This window comes from Ammodytes marinus, assembly GCF_949987685.1.
Source record: "Ammodytes marinus genome assembly, chromosome: 22".
Lineage (NCBI taxonomy): Eukaryota > Metazoa > Chordata > Actinopteri > Uranoscopiformes > Ammodytidae > Ammodytes > Ammodytes marinus.
The window spans coordinates 16,925,188-16,950,875 of NC_137226.1; the positions used below are offsets into that span (position 1 = coordinate 16,925,188).

At 41.0% G+C, this 25,688-nt stretch overlaps 2 protein-coding genes across 3 annotated transcripts in view; one reads left to right on the forward strand and one right to left on the reverse strand.

Moving 5' to 3' along the window:
• Positions 1-710: 710 nt before the first annotated feature.
• mkln1 (muskelin 1, intracellular mediator containing kelch motifs) lies at positions 711-22,520 on the forward strand (the record flags this gene model as incomplete). Of its 2 annotated transcripts, none has more annotated exons than XM_080051388.1 (18): positions 711-790; positions 1,852-1,921; positions 4,530-4,672; positions 5,365-5,453; positions 5,565-5,674; positions 6,891-7,083; positions 7,603-7,719; positions 8,372-8,437; positions 10,660-10,772; positions 11,186-11,398; positions 11,710-11,931; positions 12,331-12,460; positions 15,162-15,309; positions 16,153-16,267; positions 17,091-17,230; positions 18,209-18,311; positions 18,501-18,555; positions 19,118-22,520. In XM_080051388.1, the coding sequence occupies 18 exons, from the start codon at positions 711-713 to the stop codon at positions 19,237-19,239; spliced, it is 2,229 nt and encodes a 742-aa protein (XP_079907514.1). In that variant the 3' UTR covers positions 19,240-22,520. The 2 variants fall into 2 exon arrangements, with proteins under 2 accessions (XP_079907514.1, XP_079907515.1); XM_080051389.1 differs by having other exon boundaries at positions 7,603-7,680.
• A 203-nt stretch (positions 22,521-22,723) lies between these two features.
• podxl (podocalyxin-like) overlaps positions 22,724-25,688 on the reverse strand; it is a 28,719-nt gene continuing 25,754 nt past the window's right edge. Inside the window, exon 8 of the mRNA XM_080050787.1 lies at positions 22,724-25,458. Coding sequence (XP_079906913.1) covers positions 25,264-25,458 — 195 coding nt within the window. The 3' untranslated portion in view covers positions 22,724-25,263. The remainder of the gene's footprint in view (positions 25,459-25,688) is intronic.

Below are 25,688 nucleotides of genomic sequence, written 5' to 3' on the forward strand. Positions count from 1 at the left end.
TGTAATTTCTGTGAGTAAAATAAGGTTTTTTAAGGTCACATATTATGCTCAGTTCCAGGTTTCAAATTGTAATTTAGGTCACTATTAGAAACTGCTTTAATGGTTAAATGTCCAAAGAACCTTCTACATTTCTCACAGTGCCATTCTAACAGACTATTTTCAGCCTTGATCTGAAACGGTCCGTTTTAAATTACCTCTTTGAGCCCGCCTTCCGAAAAAGCCTAGTCTGCTCTGATTGGCTCAGAATCTAACTGTCAGTCAGATTCAGCGGTATCTGGGGGTGTGGCTTATCACAAGTGGAAGTATTGCTAAGTTAGGTTGGTAATAAGGGGGCGTAGCTTCTCCCCTTATGACGTCATATGGGGGAGATATATCTGACTGGGGTTTTTCAACACAGGTTTTTAGAAAGGGATCTTTATTCACACCGGGGACCCATTTGGAAAAATCATAATATCATTTGGGTGAACTGCCTTTAGCTATTTTTCTAAGCGCTAGCCGTTTTGTTAGAGCTTAACGTTGTGAAACATATGATAATGTGAACACCTGATGTTTTATTATCGATGTATATGAAAAAGCTGGCTTGGTAAAGGTATTACATTCCATACATCATGCTTCTTTGTACAAACCAAACAGTGTGTACTGTCTCTTTAAGGGCTGTCACTGCTCTCTCCTCGCTGGCCTCCCGCTGCTTGTTATTTTTCTGCAACAAGATGGCTGTCGTCCCTGAGAGCAGAGTGCTCACTTTCAGCGTTTTTAAATGGAGCTCTTACTCCTCTACCTATTTACCCGAGTGAGTATTGCACCTGTTAGTTGACCCGGCGTATGCACCAGGGGTTGTGATTACAGGTGGTCTTTTATTGACTCAGTGCACCAATGTTTTTACCACACTCGGCCCGACTGGCCTAGTTCGTCTGCTCTCCCAGCCAGCTAGCGTTAGCTTTTTCAGCGGCAATAGGGGCGTTTGGTGTTACATACTGTGTCGCCCGTTAGGGAGGCGCCCGATGGTCCATAGAGGATTTCGTGGGAAAGAATAGTTCATGAAGCATTTTATGGTCGATTGGAGAACATTTAGATATATTTCTTTGGAATTTTGAGTTTTAAATGATTCAGTTCCATAAGATAGTTATAGTATGCACCGCCCCCTGTTTAGGTTGTTATGCATGTCAACTTCTGCTTTCTTCTCATGAAACGAGCTTGTTTTAGCTTACCCGTCTTCAGAACTTGAAGCTATTTCAGCAAATTGTTTGTCACCTCATACTCATGTGTTGTCAACAGTACATTGTCTTGCAATTCGATTTAGCAAAGTGCATTCCGGTACCCTTTAGCGCCAAAAACGAACGTCCACGACTAGCTAAAGCGGCTAGCTAAACGTTAGCTGCTGTTATCTAACCAAATAGCGCTCGGATAGCGACAGTGGCTAATCAGCTTGTTTACCCGCTATTTGGCACTTGTGTTATGGAACACACTGTCGCATTTAAAGGTTTAGTCGGCCTACACACAAATACACCCTCTTATCAAGTATTAGTGTAGTGACTGTAGTCCCACACAGTGTAGAGCTCTCGGCCTGTTGCTGGTTCAACACTAATGATATAGGACATCTGTATTGTTAGCTAGCTAACAACAACAACAGCCTACTAGCTTACATACACTTTACTGTTATTATTCAATTGACTCATTGCTCTATCTCGCACATTCTACTGCTCATGTAGTAGTATTGTTGTTATATCCTTTTACAGTTCCGACTAGTTTATACACAAACACACCCCTGTTCATTTTGCCCTATGGTGTTTTCACTTTTTGGCAGCTGTGATTTTTCTCATGGATCAATAAACTCTACGTGTCTGTGTGTAGGAATATCTTGACGGACAAACCTAATGATCAGTCTTCCCGATGGTCTTCTGAGAGCAACTACCCTCCACAGGTATGTGTGTGCTGCTGTGTTACACTTGACTCCTCTCTTGACTGCACACTGACTACTGCACCTGATGGAGCTTGACATGAGAGACTTGACCGGCGGTGCGTTCAGGACAAACTGTCATTCCACAAGGCATCATTGTGAATAGGCCTTGGTCAGACTGCCAGCCCAAATCAGATTGATGTGGTATCCAGATTGAATCCAGGTTGATTTGATGAAGTCTAGACAGTACAAAAAACAAAACACATGGAAGTTCAATTCAATGACTGCTAACGGCTAGCGACTTGACCGCTCAAATGTTTAGATGGCGAGATAACTTGTATCCATGATTCTTCCATTCTTCATGGTTCAGAATTGGAAAGCTGCATCACCAGCGAACGTAATAACCCCTATGTTGTTGTTACCACAGTAAGTCATGCACATAGGGTCGGTGCGGAGCAGAGATGTTCTTGCGTTTGACAGTGCAGACAGTCAGTGTTAAAATCAGATTTGAGAAAGCAAATCAGATTTGCCTGCAGTCTGATCAAGGCCTTAGTTTGTCTCTAACATGATACTTTTCTCCCAGCGTAACTTTGTTTTAGGGCGAGTTCCCTCATCTTTCTGTTTTCTTTCTTTCACATGCTAGTGTCAGGTCTAGACTGTCGGGGTCACTGACCGGTTCACATTTGATCAAAGAAATAATGATGTCGGCACCAGTCGATCTCACACATTTGAGGAATCGGGCCTGATTCAAATTGTATACTAGAAATTATCATAGCATTTGTAAAAGTGAAAAAAAAGCATTACTTCATTTATTTGGAGTGTGCCGCTGGTGCAAAAGAAAGTCAATGTCTGGGTCTAGTGTTTAGTATTTATTCAGGAGAACAAAAGGGTATTGTATATTTGAAGTTTTTTTTTTTCAATAAGTCATTTCCTCTGCCATGTGCTTTGAGTAGGCCAGCCATCCGAAAGCAGCACTGTGTGTGTCTGTCTCCTATATACTACAACAAAGACGCTGTTTCTCATTGTGTCTCTGAACTCATTGACTTTGCTCCAGCAGCCACGCTGTAACAGGCAGAGCTTGAGGTTGAATCTGAGAGTTTTGTGTTGTACGGCAACAGAGAGGAAATGAAGCCTTTTCAAAACAATGGTTAACCACTCACCAGTCAGCTGAGCACGAGCGTGTAACATTTCTCACGATTTTCTAGTAAAGCAGCCGGTCGGTAGAGTAAAGGGGGAGATCGGTAGAAATGAGAAGAAGAAGAAAAAAATCAGTTTTAGCTACATGTCGTTAGCCTCATAGCATCATTGCCTAAATCATATTTACTCTACTCTACTTTTACTCTAGATCTACTCTATTCTACATCTACTCTGCTCTACATCTATTCTACTCTACATCTACTTTTCGTTAGCCTAATAGCATAATTGCCTAAATCATATTTACTCTACTCTAACTCTAGATCCACTCTATTCTACATCTACTCTACATCTACTTTTCGTTTGCCTAATAGCATAATTGCCTAAGTCATATTTTAAGGGTTATAGAGTAGGGTCAAGTAGATGTAGAGTAAATATGATTTAGGCAATCATGCTATGAGGCTAACAATGTATAGTTTATGTGAATTATTATTATTATTATTATAAAAGCTATCAATGCTATTGTATGAACTTAAGAGCATTGACATTTGCAGCTTTCAACCAAGTATCCCAGTGTTTCCCCTAGGATTGAGACAAAGCGAGCTCAAGGGTGTTTTAAGCATTTGCCATTGCGCCCTGCCGGGATAGCAGTGAGGGCTATCGTTGGGGCAAAGACTGTTAGCACCTATAACCCGTATGAAAACAGTACAACACGTTTTAATTTTTACCTCCTTCCATCACATTGATGTTTTACAATGAACTAGCAGCTGTCCCCTCACTTACCCTGTGTTCCAATTCACTTCCCTACTATTTAGTATGCCAGAAAAAGATTTAGGATGTCCCAAAACATTCACTTCAATTGTAGTATGCTGAAAATACGGTACATAAATGCCCCACTAACTCCAATAGCATTTTGCAGTATTCGTCTTTATTCTTGACATTTCTCTACGTAATGGAAAAAAAACTTCCTCATCTGATTTTTTTTTTTCTCTCCCTTGGCCCTAAAACTCTTCTGTACTTTAGTATGTGGTGTAGTAAAAAGAAAAAGAGTGTGATTTCCCTCTCACAGTGGAGCGAAACATTCTGCAGCGGGGGAAACACTGTATTTATAGTATCATTATTTTGGTTATTTTGTTTTGCATGTCTGGTCTGTTGACATTTGCCAGTATTGGTTTTTTAAAAGCTGTGTCGGTATGAGAGCTGATAAGACATTTTTCATGAACAGACCAGGGGAGGGGAGGGGAGTTGTCTGTGGATGTACTGGCTTGTTAGAGTACGGTGACATTGTGGATGGGTCTCATACACTCACTCACTCACTCACTCACTCACTCACTCACTCACTCACTCACTCACTCACTCACTCACTCACTCACTCACTCACTCACTCACTCACTCACTCACTCACTCACTCACTCACACACACACTCTTAACTACTAACATAATGACTCTGCACTTTGCCTACAGTGTTTTTCACCCCTCCTCTCTCTATTTCCACAGTTTTTAATCCTGAAATTGGAAAGGCCGGCGATTGTTCAGAGCATCACCTTTGGGAAGTATGAGAAGACTCACGTTTGCAACCTGAAGAAGTTTAAAGTGTTTGGTGGCATGAGTGAGGAGAACATGACGGAGCTTTTGTCAAGGTGGGTTTATCCTTTGTTGTGATTTTTGTCTATTGAATTTTCTGCTCCACACTGTGAAATTGCAATGCCACCTTACAGCATGTTATGTTATCTTGCGAGTTAAGTTGGGATTGTCTGTAGCTCATTGGTTGTGTGTGTGTGTGTGTGTGTGTGTAAGGTCTGCCTCCAGAAGATGACTTGAGGGAAAATAATAGTCCAATAGGCAATAAAGTATCATTCAGGAAGCTGGAGTCTTGATTTTAGTTTGACCCGTTCATGTATCATTGGCCACCGGATTGTTACTGGTGCCAAAACCGGCAGTAAATGCCATTGAAGCATTGTTCTAGGTACTGCTTTGTGTTAGGGGTGTACACGTGTAACCAGTTAGTAAATCATAACTGTTAAGGGGAACAAATCAATGAACTAAAACCTATGTTTTGTAAATGACAGTATTTCCAGAGGTGGCGACGTGAGCTACTGTAGCCTAAAACCAACACATTCATTTCGTTTTGTTAAAATATTTATTGATTTCTATATAACTGCTCCACCTTCAGTTTCAGTTTTCATTTCCTTTGCTGCCATACTGACAAATTAAGTTTGGTTAATTGCCAGAGTTGGACGACGACTCTCTTAGACTTGAACAGCATATGGATGCACTTGGCATCTGAAGCCAGTAACGCAATTTTATGAAGCAGCTTCTCCCTCTGTTTCAGTGGCCTTAAGAACGACTACAACAAGGAAACCTTCACCTTAAAACACAAGATCGACGAGCAGATGTTTCCCTGTAGATTTGTCAAAATAGGTGAGTGCCCCATGTGATGCTAAAAAAAAGTTACATGATTAAAAAAAAAATGTCTTGTCTTTTTACACGGTTTCCCCTCTTTCTCTGTATTTTTCTCACTCTCTGTCTCAGTGCCTCTGATGTCATGGGGTCCCAGTTTTAACTTCAGCATCTGGTACATTGAGCTGCACGGCATTGAGGAGCCTGACGTGGTGCAGCCCTGCCTTAACTGGTATAGCAAGGTAAGCACCATGATGCTAGTCTGGGAGAGAGGGACCTGGGTAAGGACTGGAAGAGAGGGGATCATAACACATTCAGTTTTTCGCTGAATTACGACCAAACCACTTAATGTAAAATCAAAGTCACTTCAAAGCTCTAGTACGTAACTTTTTGTCGGTTACATTCAAGCCATCACCAAAGGAGTTGACAAAGTTGATTAAGCCAATCAGCTCCACACCGTGCTTAAGCGCTGTTGGATTCAGGGCCAATCAGAGGGCTCTAAAACGGAGCGTTTTGGCCGAGGCTGAAAAGAGGAGATTCAGCAATGGCACTGTGAAAAATATAAAGGATTTCCAATATGAACAGTTTCAGGTAGAAACCCAAATCACAAACCTGAAAACGAGCATTAAGGGGAAGATTTGCATATTAATTAATATCTACGCTTCTATGCTTGTGCTCGTACAGGAGCATCCTTGCCGTAGCTCCCCTCTTCAAACCGTGACAGGGCCAAGGAAGTGTACGACACACTCTCCCTGTCTCGGCTGTTCTTCGTTCAGCCGTGGGTACAGAAGGCGAGGTAGCTCGACTCGCTTCCAAACAATTTCAAGCACTCGCGATTTCAAAAAATGATTGTATTTATTGAACAGCTTAAAAAGGAACAAAACTTTCTTCTAAATAAAGGAAAATATACTGGCAAACGAATAAATCATTGAAAGCATCGAGTGAACTAAAGTAAGCGGTCGAAAGACTTTTTTAACCCACCGCCTCTTTCCCTTGACACTTAGCTTTTCATCAAAACAGTACCTGAGCGGTGCGTTGGATTTTTAATTAATAACAATACTAATTTTAAATGTACATATCCACCTCCTGTCCTTTATCTTTCCGTTCATACAACAATATATAGAGAAAATTTGAATTTTTCAAGCATATTTGAATGGTAAAATTAATCGTGATTAATCCACAGAATCCTGTGATTAATCTGATTAAAAATTTTAATCGTTTGACAGCCCTAATAAAAATAAAAATTACATGTTAAAAGGGAAATGGAAAAGTCTTCAGACTTGATTTAAAAGAGCTGAGTGTTGCAGCAGACCTCAAGTCTTCTGGGAGTTTGTTCCAGATATTTTGTGCATAAAAACTGAAAGCTGCCTCTCCCTGTCTAGTCCTAACTCTAGTGACTTCCAGTTGTGTGTGTTTCTTTTGTCACTGAACTGATGTGATGTGTTTCCTTTTTTCCAGTACAGAGAACAGGAAGCCATCCGCCTCTGCCTGAAGCACTTCCGTCAGCACAACTACACAGAGGCCTTTGAGTCGCTGCAGAAGAAGACCCGCATAGCCCTGGAGCACCCCATGCTCACACACCTGCACGAGCGCCTAGTGCTGCAGGGAGACTTTGACGCCTGCGAGGAGCTCATAGACAAAGCTGTCAGAGGTACTGCAATATAGAGGCTGCGGAATTGTTAAAGGAATAGTTAAAATTTTTTTTTTTTTTTTTTTTTTTTTTTTTAGCTTGTAGCCTCACTCTCCGGCTCAAGAAAAATGTGACATTCCTTTTAAAGACCTACTTCACCGGTGGGAATATGAAGGTGCATTGAACTCTGAGATCCTAATGTAGTATAAATGTGCAAACATTTCTTCAAATCGGTTCACCCTAGCCTGAGAGGCAGAAAGAGTGTTTTATGGTCTGGACGAGGCTAACGCTCCCCTTAACTACCAGTGCTTGAGCTAAGCTAACGTGGCTTAGCGACCTTTGCCCATATCTTCATCAAAAAAACTCACACACAGTAAATGGCATAGTTTCTGTCGCCTTTTTCTCTTAAGCCGGAGAGCGAGGCAACACGCTGACAAATGTAAAATGTTGAACTATTTCTTTTGAAGATGACTCCAGTCTTTTTTATGAATGCTTTATGTCTGGGTAAAATGGTGACATTGACATTTTTTTCTGCTATAGACGGCTTGTTTAACCAGTACATCAGCCAGCAGGAGTACAAGCCCCGCTGGAGTCAGATCATCCCCAAGTGCAACAAAGGTACAAGCGCCCAAGAACCCAACCGCGACGACATGAACAGTGAGAGCAATCTATTCAAGTGGGAAATGCTTAGGGCTGGACCGAATCATTCACATATTCTACTATTCGCTTTTTTAAGTTAGTGAATTACGATGCCCAATTCAGTATTCTGAAGCTTCCTTTTATTATAAGAAGCATTTATATTTTATATATTTATATTTATACAGCTCTGGAAAAAAAAATGAAGAGACCACTCCAAATGTTCAGTGTCTCTTATTTTATTTTTCAGAGGCATGTGTTTGAGTAGAATGAACATTTTGATTTTATAATATAAACTACTGACACCATTTCTACCAAATTCACAATAAAAATATTGCCTACCTACCGAATGCTGAACATTGGGATTAATATTGCTTTAACAAGTGATTTTAATTTTAAATTCGGCCCAAGTATTCGAAGCCTGGTAAAAGAGTATTCGGGACAGTCCTAACAAGTATTCCCCCATCCCGTCAATCAAACATTTCAGCTCAACCTGACTTGCTTTGTGGCCTTGGAAGCTAAAGCGATGCTGCCTTGTCTTTGCCTTGCCTCTCCGCGTCCATATTCCATCTCTCTTTTTCCTCTACATCACGTTGCCTCTCCCTCCCTCCCTCACTCACACATTCCATCCCTCCATCCCTGTCTCTCTTCCTCCCTCTGTTCTTCTCTACAGGTGACGGAGACGACAACCGGCCGGGGATGAGGGGGGGACATCAAATGGTGATTGACGTGCAGACTGGTGAGCAGACAGACACGGTGTTACGACTAGACTGGTTTACCCCACAGAGCTATGACTCACATCCCCTCCTACACAAATACACTCACATCACAGAGCTCCATTGGGCATTTAATCAAATGAACGGTCTCCTCCACCTCCAGACATTATCCTACCCCCAAAAAATACAAATAGTATTTAGTACTGAGCGAGTTTGTCTTCTAAGAACATATAAATCACAACTTTAGTTTTTGACAGGGACGCACAAGTATTGTTTTTTTTTCGTCAGTATCTTAGTGTACTTCCCCAATGGTCATCTGGGAAAAAAAAGTGTCTGTCTGTCTGTCTCAGGCCCACACACTGCCCTCTGTGTTCTGGTAGCAACAGTTGATAGGAGTAGTTGATACACGGGACTCTAAATGATTTCTTTGTCACCATCTGAGCCCATTTTTGATTCTAACTCATTCTTTTCCATTCTGATTATTTTGTATCATTTAGACAGGGCTGAGTATACCTTAAGAAAAATGTCAATATGGATACTGATACTGATTACCTTGACTTTGATACCAGTTTCTGAACAATACCTTTTTCAATAGCAAAATGTATGAAATGTACATGACGTGACACATTATTTGTCAGCTCCTTGTCATTTAGTTTTTTTTACATAATATCAATAAATAAATCTGAAATGGAACTAACCTCCTTCAGATTAGCACACATGGTCGATCCCCTTAGCCACTGCAGCTCCCAACAAAATATACCAGCCAAAGAAACAATACAATTTGTATGAAAATCATAGAAACAAACCCCTGACAAAACGCTAGCAGTCTTGGCTCGAGAATTTTTAATAAAGAAGTTAGTTGACACAAGCTGCACCTGTACCTCCCCAGGTGGCGGTATCCTTAACATTACAACCAGCATGATCCAGACACTACAACAATACAGCACACACACTCACTGCCAGATTAAAAAACCTTAATCTTAAACTAATTAAAAACTAGAATAAGTGATTTTTTTTTTTACTGGATACTCAAAACAAGCCTATTGTTGATCATTGCCACTCAGTGCGTTTCCATGGGACAACTAGATTGGATTAAGCCATATATCGATTTTGCCACTCGAACGGACCGCGTCACTTGTCTGAGTATACATGGCCTTTCAGAGAATCGGATAAATGGCCGGAGCATGGCTGACTCCGCTATGCTAGGTGGCGCTGTAGCCCTTTCAATAGGTGATTATAGAGACACTTCTGGGTCCTTTCCGGCAACAACCCTACTATTTATTACGTCGTCTCCTTCCACTTCCTTGTGAAATCCCCGGCAGGGATTCCGAGCAAGTGCAGAATGCAAACTCCGATGTGCGATATGCAATCCTGTATACATGCAGGTAGAATGGCGACAATGAACGAGTTATCTAGGTGTTCTTATCCGACTTTGCTTGTCCGTTAATGGGCTGATTTTGTATGTGAAGTAGATCGGATAAAGGTGTTCACATGCATTTTACAAGTTCTGTTGAAGTCTTATTCGTTTATTTACCCGATTATGAGTCTGCATGTAAACACACTGAGTGACTCATTGGAAACTCTTTTGCTTTCACAAGACTTTTTCTGGCTCCGTACTGTATTTAGAGTTGTTGCAGCGATGGCACAACTTATCCCCTCCTACACAAGTCTCTGATACAATCCCTGCTTCCCACAGCTTCCATCTGCCAGGCCCACAGTGACCTGCGTTTGAACCCAGGCACTGAGCTTTTTCCTAGAAGAGCAAGCGTATTAATCATAGACATTGTGTTCTTTTTAAAAATATACTTTTATCACAGCAAATCAAGTGTCTCCTCCTCTTTTAGGACCTCTGTCAATATTTTGTATTCAATTATTGGCAATGACCACATTTTCATTAGAAATCAGAAACACAGGGGCGCTCCGGTGGTGTAGTGGATAGAGTGCATACCATATTGGCTCCGGCCTTCGTTGCAGTGGTCGCGGGTTCAAATCTGACCCGTGGACCTTTACCGCAGGTCATCCCCCCTCTCTCTCTCTGTCTCCCCATTTCAACTCTGTACTATCTAATAAAGCTTGAAAATGCCAAAAAATAATCTTTAAAAGAAAAGAAATCAGAAACGCCAAACCAGAATGAATTACATTTTTTTGAACATGAAAATGAGCATATGTGACCTTTTTTAGATTAATATAGCTGCATAGGTTGCTCTGGATGTTGTTTCATGAGTGTTGACTGTGTTCCCTGCAGAGACCGTGTACCTGTTTGGGGGCTGGGACGGCACACAGGACCTGGCTGACTTCTGGGCCTACAGCGTTCAGGAGAACCAGTGGGCCTGCATCTCCAGAGACACTGAGAAAGAGGTGAGTACGTTTTCAAACACTTAAGATTTATTGAGACCAAGAAACCAAAAACTTATCAAATATTATTGCTTTTAAAGACCTACTTCACCAGTGGGAATATGAAGGTGTATTGAACTCTCAGATCCTATGTAGTTTACAATCGGTTCATCCTAGCCTGAGAAAAGGCAGAAAGAGTGTTTTATGGTATCACTGTCTAAACCCTACATTTTACAGATGTGACATCACTTCTGTAAAAATTTAGGGTTAGGATTAACTGGACAGCTGGGCCAAGGGAAGACTGAGGGAAGAAAAAACCTAATTTGTTATATTTTAATAGCGATTTTCTAATGATAGAACGCCGGTTCCGTATGGGTGACATATTCCGTTAATACACTTACACTAATGCACATTATGTCTCCCGTGTACCATTGTAGAGCGGTCCTAGCGCTCGTTCGTGCCACAAGATGTGCATCGACTCCCAGCGCCGTCAGATCTACACCCTGGGCCGGTACCTGGACTCAAGTGTGAGAAACAGCAAGTCTCTGAAGAGTGACTTCTACCGCTATGACATCGACGCTAACACATGGACGCTACTCAGTGAGGACACGTCAGCTGATGGAGGGCCTAAGCTAGTGTTTGACCACCAGGTACAGTTAGCTGTTGTTATGTAAAAGCATTTACCTTGCCTCTTTAAACAATTTGAATCGCAAAATCGTTTTTATTTGAAGTTATTCTATTGAAATTAATTATCTTATCCCAATTAAATTTCCAATATTTTTCAGTCAACAAAAGTATGTTTACACATTTTTTTTTTTTTACGTAGAAAAAAAATGTGTACAGCTCAAGCAATAAGTCAGTTAAATAATTGACAAACAATTACTCAACACTTTGAATAAAAAAAAATGTAAGCAAAAAAAAAAACCTAATTTCCTCTCATTCCCTTCTGCCCTCCCTACAGATGTGCATGGACTCAGAGAAGCACATGATCTACACGTTTGGCGGGCGCATCCTGACGTGTAACGGCAGCGTGGAGGACAGCAGGACGTCAGAGCCCCAGTTCAGCGGCCTCTACGCCTTCCACTGTCAGGCAGGCACCTGGAGCCTGCTGAGGGAAGACTCCTGTAACGCTGGGCCGGAGGACGTACAGTCACGCATAGGACACTGCATGCTCTTCCACACTGTGAGTACGGCCTGTCTCTATACACACTCTGCCTTTGTCTGTATCGCTCTACTTACTGATCAGTTTAATAACATACTGTGAGCTTCATGTTATTCACTTTGTCTGAAAATAACATTTATATTTTTTGATATATCTGTCTTTCACTTGTAATTCACTTGTAAGACATATATAATAACTTAACTTTTAGGTAATAATTATTGGGTTTTAAATATAAAGCTAAATACCTTATTAGCTGATTTATGGGGGGGGTGGGATTACAAAAGTTTCAACTTCTTACCGCTCCTTTTAGGATATGTAATCCAAATGAGCAAGTGTTTGACAGTCTAGGACTGCAGTGCTTGTTATTTGTGTAATATTGTTGTTTTCGTCAAATCATATTTTTGTGTCTTTTTGCTCCAGCGGAATCGCTGTCTGTATGTGTTTGGAGGCCAGAGGTCAAAGACTTACCTCAACGACTTCTTCAGCTACGACGTGGATGGAGACCACGTGGAGATCATATCTGACGGCACCAAGAAGGACTCGGGCATGGGTGAGATCATTATTTCTCTGTACAGGAGAACAAACTTCAAATCCCAGCATGCAATTTGCCAGCTTTAAAACCTTTTTACAAATAGATAGGGTCTATTGAACCAATTGAGAAATGGAGGAATGGCTGAGCCCTAGCAAATAACAAATCGGCACATTAACGGACAAGCGAAGTCGGATAAGAACACCTAGATAACTCGTTCATAGTCGGCATTCTATCTGCATGTGAACAGGATCGCATAGCTCATATCGGAGTTTGCGTTTTGCGCTTGCTCGAGAATCCCTGCCGGGGACACGACGTAATAAAAAGTAGTGTTGTTGCCGGAAGGGAACCGGACGTGGCTCTATAACCACTTGTTGAAAGGGATACAGCGCCACCTAGCGTAGCAGAGTCAGCCATGCTCTGGCCATTTATCCGATTCTCTGAAAGGCCAGGTATGCTCAGACAAGTGACGCGGTCCGTTCGAGTGGCAAGTTCGGTATATGTCTAAATCAAATCTAGCTTTCCCATGGAAAGGCACTGAGTGAGTCAGTGGCCACAGCTGACTTTATTTGCGTGCATTTCCTTCCAGCTAAGCGACGAGGAAAACTACAGCTTCCATTTCATCTTGCAAAGCCTTTAGCGAGATGACAGTTGATGAATGAATGCAGGAAAACAAAAACAGTTAATGGGAGAACTGTTGTGGTACTTTTTAGAAGTGACTGCCTTCGAAAAATGTTTCCATGTCAGATGAAAGAGTGGTTGGTATTTAATCAGTGAAATAAACAAGCTTTGATCAGGGGAAGACATCTACTCTGACAGACGCAGGGACGCCAAATATTCTTGGTTTTTAAAAAGCTCCGGCTGCAGTCACACACACACACACACACACACACACACACACACACACACACACACACACTTCCTTTTTTCCCCTCAACACACAGTCTGCCTGAGGTCTGTGCTTCACTCTCAGCTCTGTTTTATATCTATCTATCTATCTATCTATCTATCTATCTATCTATCTATCTATCTATCTATCTATCTATCTATCTATCTATCTATCTATCTATCTATCTATCTATCTATCTATCTATCTATCTATCTATCTATCTATCTATCTATCTATCTATCTATCCATTTATTGGTTTAGTTCAGGGAGATGGCACACAAATCAACATTCAAAATGTAAGTGAGCCAGAGTTAGCCTTAAGAGGCTAGTTTTAATCTGTTGTCCCCGGCTAGATATTTAAAAGGCAACCTAAAATTACAGAAATAAAATGCATGTAGAGACAAAGATTTAAAAAAACAACATAGTGGACTCATAAAATACAGAAACACATAGTGAGAATGAATTGACAGACAATGGCAAACAAACAATAAAATAAGCAGACAATAAAACACAGCGAACATTAAACATTATAGGAATGTGCACAAAACAGTAGATTAGAGCCAGTATAAATAGCCCGCTGTGCCAGGCAGGGAGACAGGATGATAACATGAGAGAGAGAGAGAGAAAGAAAGACAAATGGAGAAAGTCAAATGGCTGCACACGTGAAACGGAGCAACACACAATAAAAAAAGAACAGAATGTGTCTTGGCAGGAAGGAAGCAGCAGCAGCTACAAGCCTGAACAGTTCACTCCGTCTCCATAACCAGTGTCACATGTTGATGTGTGCACTGGCTCAGCACTGGTTACACCTGGAACGCAATGGGGATGTGGTCAAATTTGCGTCTGATTATTTAATATGACTCTTATTTAAGACCACCTCAGTTGTTGATGTGTCACAGTTGCTCGAAGGAATAATGAGCTCGTTATGTTCTGCTTTTCACTTCTGAGAAAGATGTGAACACAGATGTTTTGAAACTGTGAGGCCTCACTCTGCAGTGTTTTTCTCAGGTATGTTTATATCATTGAGACTGTATTAGCTTCATTCTATTTGTCATAGTCTTTTAGCAATGAGTTGTTATCCTGTTGAACAAAATGGATTTAAAAATGGAGTAAAACGAGATTTATTTTGAGCTTATGAAACTGAGAAGTGTTTTTTTTTTTTTGCCTTGCACAAACAGTCATGTTTCATCTGTGTTTGTTTTGTGGTGAAGGGGGTTCTGGTGGTGAGAACGTCAAACAAATGACTCCTGTTAGATCAGAGCCGTGTGCAAACCACTTGAGTTATGATGAATCTTAGATGCAGTTTACAGGCTGACTGAGCCATGATCATTTCAATACTTTATAGAATATTCATTTAGTTTAATATTGATCATGAAGGGATGGTTGACATATATATACATATTTTAAACTGGTGACTTGTTATGTTCATCTAACTGTTGCTCGGAGGTGTCTTAGTGTCTTTCTCCATGTATTGACACATATATTCAACACCATATATTCTCATGACATTTATTCAAGTCAAATTTGATTTGTGTTGCAGCTTAGAGTTTTGAACACAATAATCCTAGCATTAGCCCTTCATGCAGCCCTAGCATTTGATTGAGGCTGTCACTTCCAGGAACACTAGAACGTGTGTGTAAAAGCTTATTGAGACACCCAACTTTTATATCATATTGATTTCTTTTTTTAAGGTCTATGAAGCTTTAATGCAACTTGTAGCTTTACTCAACAAGATGTAACCTAACTGAATAAGTTCTGCTTTACAATGGAAGTTTTTTTAATCTATTTCTTAGTTAACCCTTTGTTGTTGTGTTTCCCCCCCCCCCCTCACAGTTCCGATGACGGGCTTCACCCAGAGAGCCACCATCGACCCCGAGCTCAACGAGATCCACGTCCTGTCCGGCCTCAGCAAGGACAAGGACAAACGGGAGGAGAACGTACGCAACTCCTTCTGGATCTATGACATCGCCCGCAATAACTGGTAGGAGGGGCAACGAGAGAGACACACACACACACACACACATTTTGGTTTGTGTGACCGTCACCGCAGCAGCAACGAGAGAGTACACACAATCACAGGAAATACTTTCACACACATGGCAGCTCTTTGTAGCTAACATCTTCACCACAACAGATATCTAGAGAGAGCTTGCAAACAATATACACGCACACACGCGCACACACACACTCACTTGTCACACACAACACTTTTTTTCTACAAATGTCACCGTGACAGAGACCGGCACATTTCATCACATCCCCCCGACCTCTTAGCCCCCATCTAGGGAGGTGTGTGTGTGTGTGTGTGTGTGTATGCACTTGTTCATGTTTGGATGAGTGGCTGTGAAAGAACAGGCTGTGTCCCCCGCTGTTCCAGTACATTGATTTCAGTCCCTGTTCTGTTCTTGTACTCAGTGTCCAGTGAAATAAGTCAATGAGACACTTGGAGCGTTATGTTGACGCGTGCGCTTTTCTCTCTACTAGGCTTGTGTGTGTGTGTGTGTGTGTGTGTGTGTGTGTGTGTGGGACTTGTATATCTATTATTGTGGGGACCAAAAGTGCTGTTTAAGGCTCAATACTTTAGGTTCAGGCTAAAATTAGATTAGATTAGAGTAAGGGTTAGGGAATGTATTATGTCACGAGTGTCCTCACAAGTATAGCCACACCATTTTGTGTTTGTGTGTGTGGGTGTCCCAATTACTTGTACAGCTTGAAGGCTTCAGGAAGTTGGGTTTTTATTTCACCTCACTAATGTAAATATTGTCCCTCCTCCTCCGTGTGTGTGTGTGTGTGTGTGTGTGTGTGTGTGTGTGTGTGTGCGCAGGTCGTGTGTGTATAAGAACGATCAGGCAGTGAAAGAAAACCCGAGCAAGGCTGTGCAGGAGGAGGAGCCGTGTCCACGCTTTGCACACCAGCTGGTCTACGATGAGATGCACAAGGTAGCACACACACACACACACACACACACACACACACACACACACACTTACTTTGTACGTCATGAAGACTTCATGCCACACACTCAAATAGTAACACTTCAAAACACAGCTTCTATCCTCTCCACTCAGCTGCTAATTCATGCATTGTAATAAGTATTTTTTTCTTTCATTCTTGCAATAGTTCTTGAAGAAATGATCCAACCAGGAGACTATTTGCAACCAGAGAATTGTCAGTGCCTTTTTTTAAATCATCCACATTCCGATCCAAGGTTCAATACAAGCCAAACCCAAACTAGAAAACATAACATTGTTCTAGAGTTGAACTTTCAGTTTGTGTTAATTCTTGCACCCCCTTTGGACAAAAGCGGTAGTGTTTTTACTACGCCAGCTGTTGTAACTGGGTGAGCATACCCGTGACAAAGGCATTAAGAAAAGCTGTATACAAATAGCATTGATGATCATCAGAGGAACAATTAGACTGTTTCAGAAATATTTCAAAGTTCCTCGTAGCACCTTTTAAACAATCAGAACTTTGTCTTTTGTAAACTAATGGTTGAATACAACAGCCTAGTTTTGCAGAAATATTTGGCTGCTTTGATCACATCAAAACTCTGGAGTAGGTAAGTAGTATTATCTTAATGGTGGACAGAAAAGATCATACATGAATCAACACTTAACTGGGCACAACCATCCACTCTGACTGAAGACAGTGATAACGGTTTTGTCTGTTAAAAAATATGCCTTGGATTTAGTTTTAGTTAGTTTACAATGTATTGTCTTTGGTTCTGGAGCAATGGTATATTTACTGTGTGTGTGTCTCCAGGTGCATTACCTGTTTGGTGGGAACCCGGGGAAGTCTTGTTCTCCTAAGATGCGCCTGGACGACTTCTGGTCCCTCAAACTGTGTCGGCCCTCCAAGGAGTTCCTGCTGCGCCACTGCAGATACCTCATCCGGAAATACAGGTCTGCAGCTCTTTTCTACTGACTCTTATCCAATATTAATAGGCTTTTGGGGGCGACTGTGGCTCAGGTGGTAGGTGGGTGAAGTGCCTTGCCCAAGGACACACCAACCATGACACAGGTGGCCGGGCGGGAATCGAACCGCCAACCCTTGTATCATTGGTCGCCCTAACTAATAGTTTTTTTTTGTACTTTTTCAATTGCAATGTGATGAAGTGGTCTAAAAGAACAGATTAAGAAGGCAGAAGGCAAGCTCCCCACGTTTCAATCATCTAGTGCTTTAGTCATATTAGGAGTGTTGTCTCGCAACACCACATGCTGAGCATTTGTTTGCTCCCAATGTTTTCTAAGTAGTTTCTCCACGGCTTATTTCAGACTTACAAGTATTTCAAATGACAAGCTTCCTATCGGTTTCTTTCAGTGCCTTTTTTATAAAGCTTCATAGATCATAAAGGCAGACAATAACAGGAACAATTTAGATTAAGACCTCTTTCTTAGTTTTCAGAAATGTCATGGATGTGTTGGATGTTCATACTATTTTTCCACATTCACTGTGTTAGCCATTTGTTGCCATTAGCTTGGCATTATAGACAATTATTTTTGATACATTTGTTAACAGGAAAAGCCACTGTAGAGGACTTGAGTATTTAAACTGACAGACCTTTTTGAATTAGTTATCTAATTCGAAGAGAAACCATAGGAGCTATCATCCGGGTCATGAAAGGGTAACCAGACCATTGGGTTGTTGGTTTTTATCCCATGCCTTGTGTGCGTTTCCATCTAGTGTTGTTTTGGTGTTACTGCAGCCTTCACTGTGAACATGTATTGTTGACACTGTGTGTGTGTGTGTGTGTGTGTGTGTGTGTGTGTGTGTGTGTGTGTGTGTGTGTGTGTGTGTGTGTGTGTGTGTGTGTGTGTGTGTGTGTGTGTGTGTGTGTGTGTGTGTGTGTGTGTGTGTGTGTGTGTGTGTGTGTTGGGCAGGTTTGAGGAGAAAGCCCAGTCTGAGCCTCTGAGTGCACTGAAATACCTGCAGAACGACCTGTCACTCACAGTGGACCACACAGACCCGGATGAGACCAAAGAGGTAAATATGTTGTGTTCAAATGTGGATTACAGACTCAGTGTGTGTATTATGCAGAAGTCCCATTCCATGTGTCCAGATGGCTGTGATGAGAAGGTGTATATAGTGAGCTCATGCGTTTGCTGAGGGTGTGTCTGTTGAGTATGTGCTGTCTGGGTGAAGTGTCCTCAGCCTTTGCATTGTGTTCTTCAGTTCCAGCTGCTGCCCTCGGCTCTCTTCAAGTCCAGCTCTGACTTCATCCCTCTGGGTAAGAAACCTCCTCTACTGTTCATATCTAACCCACATCAATGTCCAAATACATGACGCACGTCCACAGTCAAATAGATAGAAGCAAATAATGCTCAGATTCACACAGAAGACAACATAAACTCAACTCTATATATATTTTAACTTAAATTTGACTTTTGAGAAGTTGAAATGTTGTTCTATAGCCATGTCCTTCTCCTTTCTTTTCCAAGTCTAGTATGCTGGAAGTTATGGAGTATAAACAATCATTATGCTTCTCAAGAATAAAGTCCAAACCTTGAATAAAATGGAAAAACAATTTTGTGACTAAAGACTGCGGTCAAGCTGGAAATATGTTGACAGATTCAAACTCCCGGTATCAATAACTAACAGTTACTACTCAAGTCAAACGTTATGAAAACACAAACAATGCATCTTAGCGCTATCTAGGAAGGCATACAGGAGTACAGGCTCTGTAGTAAACCGGGTCTTGGGAGGTTTGCACATTACTATAAACCGCGTATTAAATATTCAGTTGCCTACAGCAGCGTATTAACATGTGGTTTGTTTCCCTCTCCTGCCAGGCTTCTCAGACGTAGACCAGACCTACGCTCAGAGGACACAGCTCTTTGACACGCTGGTCAACTTCTTCCCCGACAGCATGACTCCACCTAAGGGCAACCTGGTGGACCTCATCACGCTTTAGCCCCGCCCCATATCACCTATAGCGACCATCCACCTATCCACACACACACACCCAATGGAGAGCAGTTATTTTTCTATTTCACCTCATCTGGAGGCCCTCTTTAGCTCACCACAGTCCTTGTGCTTACTGATGGTGAGCAGGCTGGTAAACAACACATAGAAACAACACTGTGGGATTTTTGATTATGAGCAGAAAAAAAACTCCACAATGACCCTGAAGCTTGTGTGTGTGTGTGTGTTTTTTTTTGGTTTTTTTTCACAAGAATATCCCTTTGTTTTTTTCCTCCTTCATAATGAAATCACGCAACTCTGCCAAACAACAAGCTTTTCCCCCCAGAAAAGTTAAGGCCAAAAAAAAAAAAAAAGAAAGATTTTGTTTTGCAGTATTATTATTTTTTTCATAGATTTTTCCCCTTTTTTGTGTGTTTTTTGATTTGTGCTTTGTACCCCCACGCACACAACCGACCCACAGGCACCGGATGAGATGACATCTGCTCTGGCCAGTTGTTTTGCGAAAGTTTGAGTTCCAATCACTTGGTTGTTTAATTTATTTGAAACCACTTCACTCCCTTTTTCCATCTTAGAAAGCATCTAACTTTCTCATTTTTATTTTGGTTACGAAATCCTGCAAAAACTTCCATTTTAGATGATTTTTTTAGTTACGGCTTGCTTCCCCCATATTTATGACCGTGCAACAGCCATGCAGAGGCACAAAAAAAAAGAGTCAAAGAATGTAAAAGTGTTGTATGAAACAGTAGAGGACTGATCTGAGTTAAAGTTTAATATATATATCTAAATATACCTTTTTTTTATAATATTGATTTTGGTTGTTGTGAAAACTGAAAACTGGCCCATAGATTTGCATATAATCCAGAAGATGACGTTTTTGAGTTGTTTTTGGGACTGTGACTTGATGCTAAGTGTTTCCGACACCCAGTGTACAGACGATGTAAATATACATATCGGAGTTTTTTTTTTTTTTTTTTTGATTGACCAGATTGTGTGGTGGATCATGTTTTTTTTTTTCAGTCCCCTTCTTCTAAAAGTTAAGGGTCCACATTCATGCATACTTAATCCTCATTATTACTCCTTGGCAAGAGTTCTAAAACGCCTGGTGTGCATGTGTTGATGATGTGCTGCTGCCAGTAATCCAGTTTTGACAGTTGGAAGGAAAAGGGCATTTTATGAGTGTATGTCACAATGTGTTGACACCATGTTCCATTGAATCAGTGGATGAAATGTTCCCTTCCCCCCCCCCCCCCCTAGAAATCCTAAAAGTCTCCCTGAATAGATCTGTGTTGTCGGTTTTAGTAAAAAGGAAGCAGATTTTGTTAAGACCAACATTTAAAAAAAGTTAAAGTAAAGAGGAATATATAAAGCACGTTTTCCAGTCCAGCTATATCACACACTAACTCACATCAGGCTGAGCTACGTAGCACTAGCCTAGCAGGGTCTGTGGTCTTGCTCAAGGACACTTCCGAAGGGCTGAGTGTGACTCCCCTAGCGCCCAGTAGTTGCATGTGTTTAGGTGAAGTTGAAAAAGTTTACCTCTGCTCTTACCTAAATCATTCAGTCTGTATTTACTGGTGCTTTACTGCTCACTCTAGTCAGTTTATTATACACTTTTGTGACTCTCTCGGTAACAAAAAAAAAACTCTCCTGCATTTAGAACAATTGTGATTATACATGTAAACACTACATGACTTGTCATCCCTGGCACATCCGCTAAGACTGTTAGCCATAACAACTATAATGTACATAGTCCGTGTGTAAAAATACAGGGATCAGCACTATTTCTAACTAACGAGCACAGACGATAAAATGACGTCTTGAGGTCACAAAGAGGGTCTGCTCGTTGTGTAGCTTAACCGCAAAGTAAAAAAAAATAAAAATTCTATCATGTTTAACACTATTTTGACTGGAGGGGTTGCATGTAACCCAAGTGACATTCAATGTTTACTTCCACTTTTTAAGAGCAGACATTAACTAGTTAGCCTATGAGTACCGTTTTCAAGTGGCATTTTATAGACACTGATGAACATTCAATGTACTCCTTTTGAACTCAAATGACCATACTGCTGTTTTTACAGTTAAAAGACCACCACTTAGAGCTATTTTCAGTGTATTTCCTTAATCCCCAAACACTCCCAAAAACTCAGGCTAGGTTTATGCTAACTTGTAATGTTAACTGTAGCAAAAGAGTAGTAATGCAAATGGCAGTCGATAAGTTAGTAAACTGTCTCAGTAATGTAACTTAGAATACTACCCATAATCAAATATTCGAAGCAGTCATGGTTTTCACACTGTCAAAAAACAAGTCAAAATAGGTTTGTTATATGGTGCTGAAGTGAACTTAGGAGCAACTGCTAGTCGAAAGACGGTAGTAATAGCTACAGCGTGTTTTGGAAAGTGGTTGGCAATATTGTCCAACTAAAATTTGCTGAACAAAAAAAACAGCGGTATGGTCCTTTTTTTTTTTTAAAGTGTCAGACCTTCTACTACAGAGTGTGTCTGAATGGAATGGTTTGACACTTTACATCGAATGCACTTTTATCTGGTCAATTCTTCTTTCTTTTTCTGGCTTTACATTTATAATGGGCTTATTTATAGAACAACTCAACTGTCCGTTAAGTGCACTATAGAATCGCCATCAGGATTGTTAACTGTGACTGTGGGGGTGCACCCGTCACCACTTTGAATGAGCAGTTTCCATTGCTCCACATTTTACATGAGGGTCATTTCAGACACTTTAGGCAAGTCAATTCAGTAAAAATTTACCACACGTATTTGGTATATATTACCGGTTGTTTAGTTGGAGGTGGATGGCTGTGGCGTTCCCGTTATTTTATTTTAATTTTTTTTCTCAAATCACCAGAGCAAAATATTTCAAATGAAGACTACGCGAGGGATAAGTAATGATATTTTGACACATTTTTGGGCTCATCATGCTTGCTGTAGCATTTTTTTATTTAAATTTTGTGCCAGAAGAGAGCTGTGTTTAAAAAAAAACAGGCTAATTGAAAGCACCTTTTGTAAGAAAAGAAAAGAAAAAAAAAACACAATGCCAAATAATACTATTCTTTCTTTCTTTCTTTTTTTTCATTTAGTGTCAATATCCTCCACACAACAATGTTTGCTGGATGGGAATGTTATCTCTTAATTTTTTTTTTTTTTTCGTTTTGTCTTCTCTCCATCTCAACCCCCCTGGGTGTGGGACTCAGGAGCTTTTAAAGGCTGGTACTCTCCGATCAGTGAAGCACTACTCCTGTGGATACAGTGAATGTGTAGAAAAGCCTTGTAGTATTGCATTGTATGTAATGTATATAATGAATAAAGATTGTATTTTGTTCAGGTTTTCTTAACTCCCTTCTCTGGTGTTTTTCTGCCCCCTTGTGGCCATGTACGCTCACAGCACAACAGGAAAACATACACAACACAAGTGGAAAAAAAAATCTTCCTTTATTTGCAAATCCGAAACAGGTAGAATAACATGACCGCCGAGGCGATCGAACAATTTACAGTTTCCAGTGTGTCAGACCCCTGCTGTTTGCCTTCAGCAGCAAACCAAACCATAAATACATACAATGCTGCTAACGTACTTTGGTGAAAAATGGCACAGCTATAAGTAGTGACAATGTAGACGCACAAAACACAATAAACAAAACAAGACAAAAGTCGGATTGGAGTGCCCAAAGTGATTGATTTACATGTGTATAAGTAAATATATATTAACTTCTTAATTGGTTTTAAAGGGAAGTAAATAATTCAACTGAACAGAATCCAAAATGGAATAAAAAAAATGTGCTCAGGCTCTGCCGTGAGGGTTTTAATATTGAGTCTTTTAAAATGTGCTCCGCCCCTTCCAGCTACAGCAACAGTGACGAAAAAACAACGTATGTACAGTGATTCATTGGTGTATCAGTATTTGACCAATGTCAACTTAAAAGAAAAAACTAAATCAGTCCAGTATTATTCTCATTCCCAATATCTGAATGAAGGTGGATTTTGGTATTTGCCTGATTTTTATTTTCAAGGAGAATCACTTGATGCCGCTGTCAAAATAGCAAAGAATCCTAAAGCAAGTGGTTTCAGAAAATACAAGTAGTTGTGGTAAAGGTTTAAAGGTCACCTAACATGCAAAATGTTTCAAAATGACTAATGGGTCCCTGGTGTGACTAAAGACTCGCAAAGTATATGATAAAAAACAACCCTCTTTCTTCTAATCCACCTCCACCATTCTGAAAACCTGTGTTCAGAAACCAGACTCAGTTGTCTCTCCCCTTGTGATGTCATAAGGGGAGAAGCCATGCCTCCTCATTAACCAATCTCACTTAGCACTTCCTCCTCCTGTGATGAGCCACACCCCAGAGGGGCATTTAGATTCTGGGCTTTTTAAAAGGCAGGAGGCCTAAAGAGACAGGTGCTACAACGGAGCGTTTCAGACAGCGGCTGAAAAGAGGAGCTTTATCAATGGCACTGTGAGAAATATGCAGAGTTTTGTGGACACAACACGATGAAAACAGTTTCTAGTAGAAACCCAAATGACCATTTTGAACCTGAAAGTCGAGATAATATGTGACCTTTAAAGAGCCTTTCGTTTGGCGAGCTAAGTGTGACCAAAAACAGCGACATCATGTGACATTACGTCTCCTGACGGTGAGGTACAAAGTGTTTAGCCTACTTGATGTGATACTTTTATTTTGTTGATTAAAAATACTACCCAGCCATCACCCTTTACAGGTCATACCAGACCTTGTCAGGCTTGGTAGCAGTAAAAGCCCTGAATGTGATATTTCTATGAGATGAAATTTTGAGCATTCCCCCACTTTGACTTCTGCATTGTGTTATCACACGGAAAGAAAACAAGTAAGTCAAGATCCCACATTGGGGAGGTGAACAGAGAAGACAACCCATAATAGTTGTGATATGTCCCTCGCAGGCTTCCATTGATTCAGTACTATGGCATTTGGGATTAAAACCCTTCATTTGTCGTCTGTCTACTACGGAACAATAAGGTTGTTGCTCAGTGGCGGCAGCTCCCTCGCACTATTAGTGGAAAAGTCACCAGGATGCATGGGATCATCCTGAGGTCATCTGTCTATGTTAGTTAACCCAGCTGCGTCATCTGACACTCTCATAAAACACGCCACTAGGCTACTTTATTTACAGGCACGTGAGTGACCAATCAACTCTCTCTGAGTAGCCTACAACACAAGGAAAAGGGGAAATAAAATCCCCTTGTGGTTTAAAGGAAGTTATCACTTTGTTTTTTGAAATACACATTGTGCTCTGTTTGGAAGACATATAGGCGTAGATTTCGGGGGTGGGTGGGATATGTCTCTCAATATTTAGAAGAGGAACATTTTCCATTTCCCCCCCTCATTGCCAATGTTAGATTGGCATCTCAATACCAACATAACATATTGTGTTACCACTGGTGCTCAGTCATAAATAAAAAGACATTTCCATAAATCGATGTAGAAAAGGCACAAATTGGTGTATAAAATGTCACCAGAATACAGGAAATGAAGTGGTTGACGCTCAACAATTTCTGGGTGAGGACCCGCAGACCCTCCGCTTAACATAGCCTTTCCAACCACAACTTTTTGAAAACAAAACCTATGCCAATGTGCATATTCATAAAATAACTACTCTATATAGGCACAGCAGTGAGTGATTTCATAGGTTTTCAGTTTCCGTGGCCATGTTTCATTGTCTCAATGTGTAGCTTTATGGACAGCATTACTAAGGGGGAGTTGGGGTTGACCTATATAGGGCGTGTTTCTTCTTCTGGCGAGGATTGTGTATTCTTAAGTTAGTTTTGGTGTGTGTGTGTGTGTGTGTGTGTGTGTGTGTGTGTGTGTGTGTGTGTGTGTGTGTGTGTGTGTGTGTGTGTGTGTGTGTGTGTGTGTGTGTGTGTGTGGTCTCTACAGGTGTGTGTGTGTGTGTGTGTGTGTGTGTGTGTGTGTGTGTGTTCTCTACAGGTGTGTGTGTGTGTGTGTGTGTGTGTGTGTGTGTGTGTTCTCTACAGGTGTGTGTCCTCTTCGTCGGGCATGTCCTCCTTCAGGTTGTCTATGGGGACGATCCAGCTGTCGTTGAACTCTCCGTTGAGCGACATCATCTTCTTCTCCTGCATCTCCGGCTGCACCTCCATCACCTCCAGCGTGGGGTTGTCGTGGTAACCGTTCTCCACCGTGTGCAGCTCCTCTGTCAGGTGTTGCTGGGGAGAATTAAAGGTGAGGTAAGCAATTTATTTATTTATGTTAATATACGTGTTGAATCGCTCTTTATTCATACAGTGATCACTTATATAATCTTTGCTCATGATGTTACATGAATATGGATCAACAAAAGAACATACAAGAATCAACCACTAGATGGCACTAGACGGATATTACAAATCTTGCAGGCCGAAAAGGAAAAATCGAACTTCAAGTCACCCCAACAGAG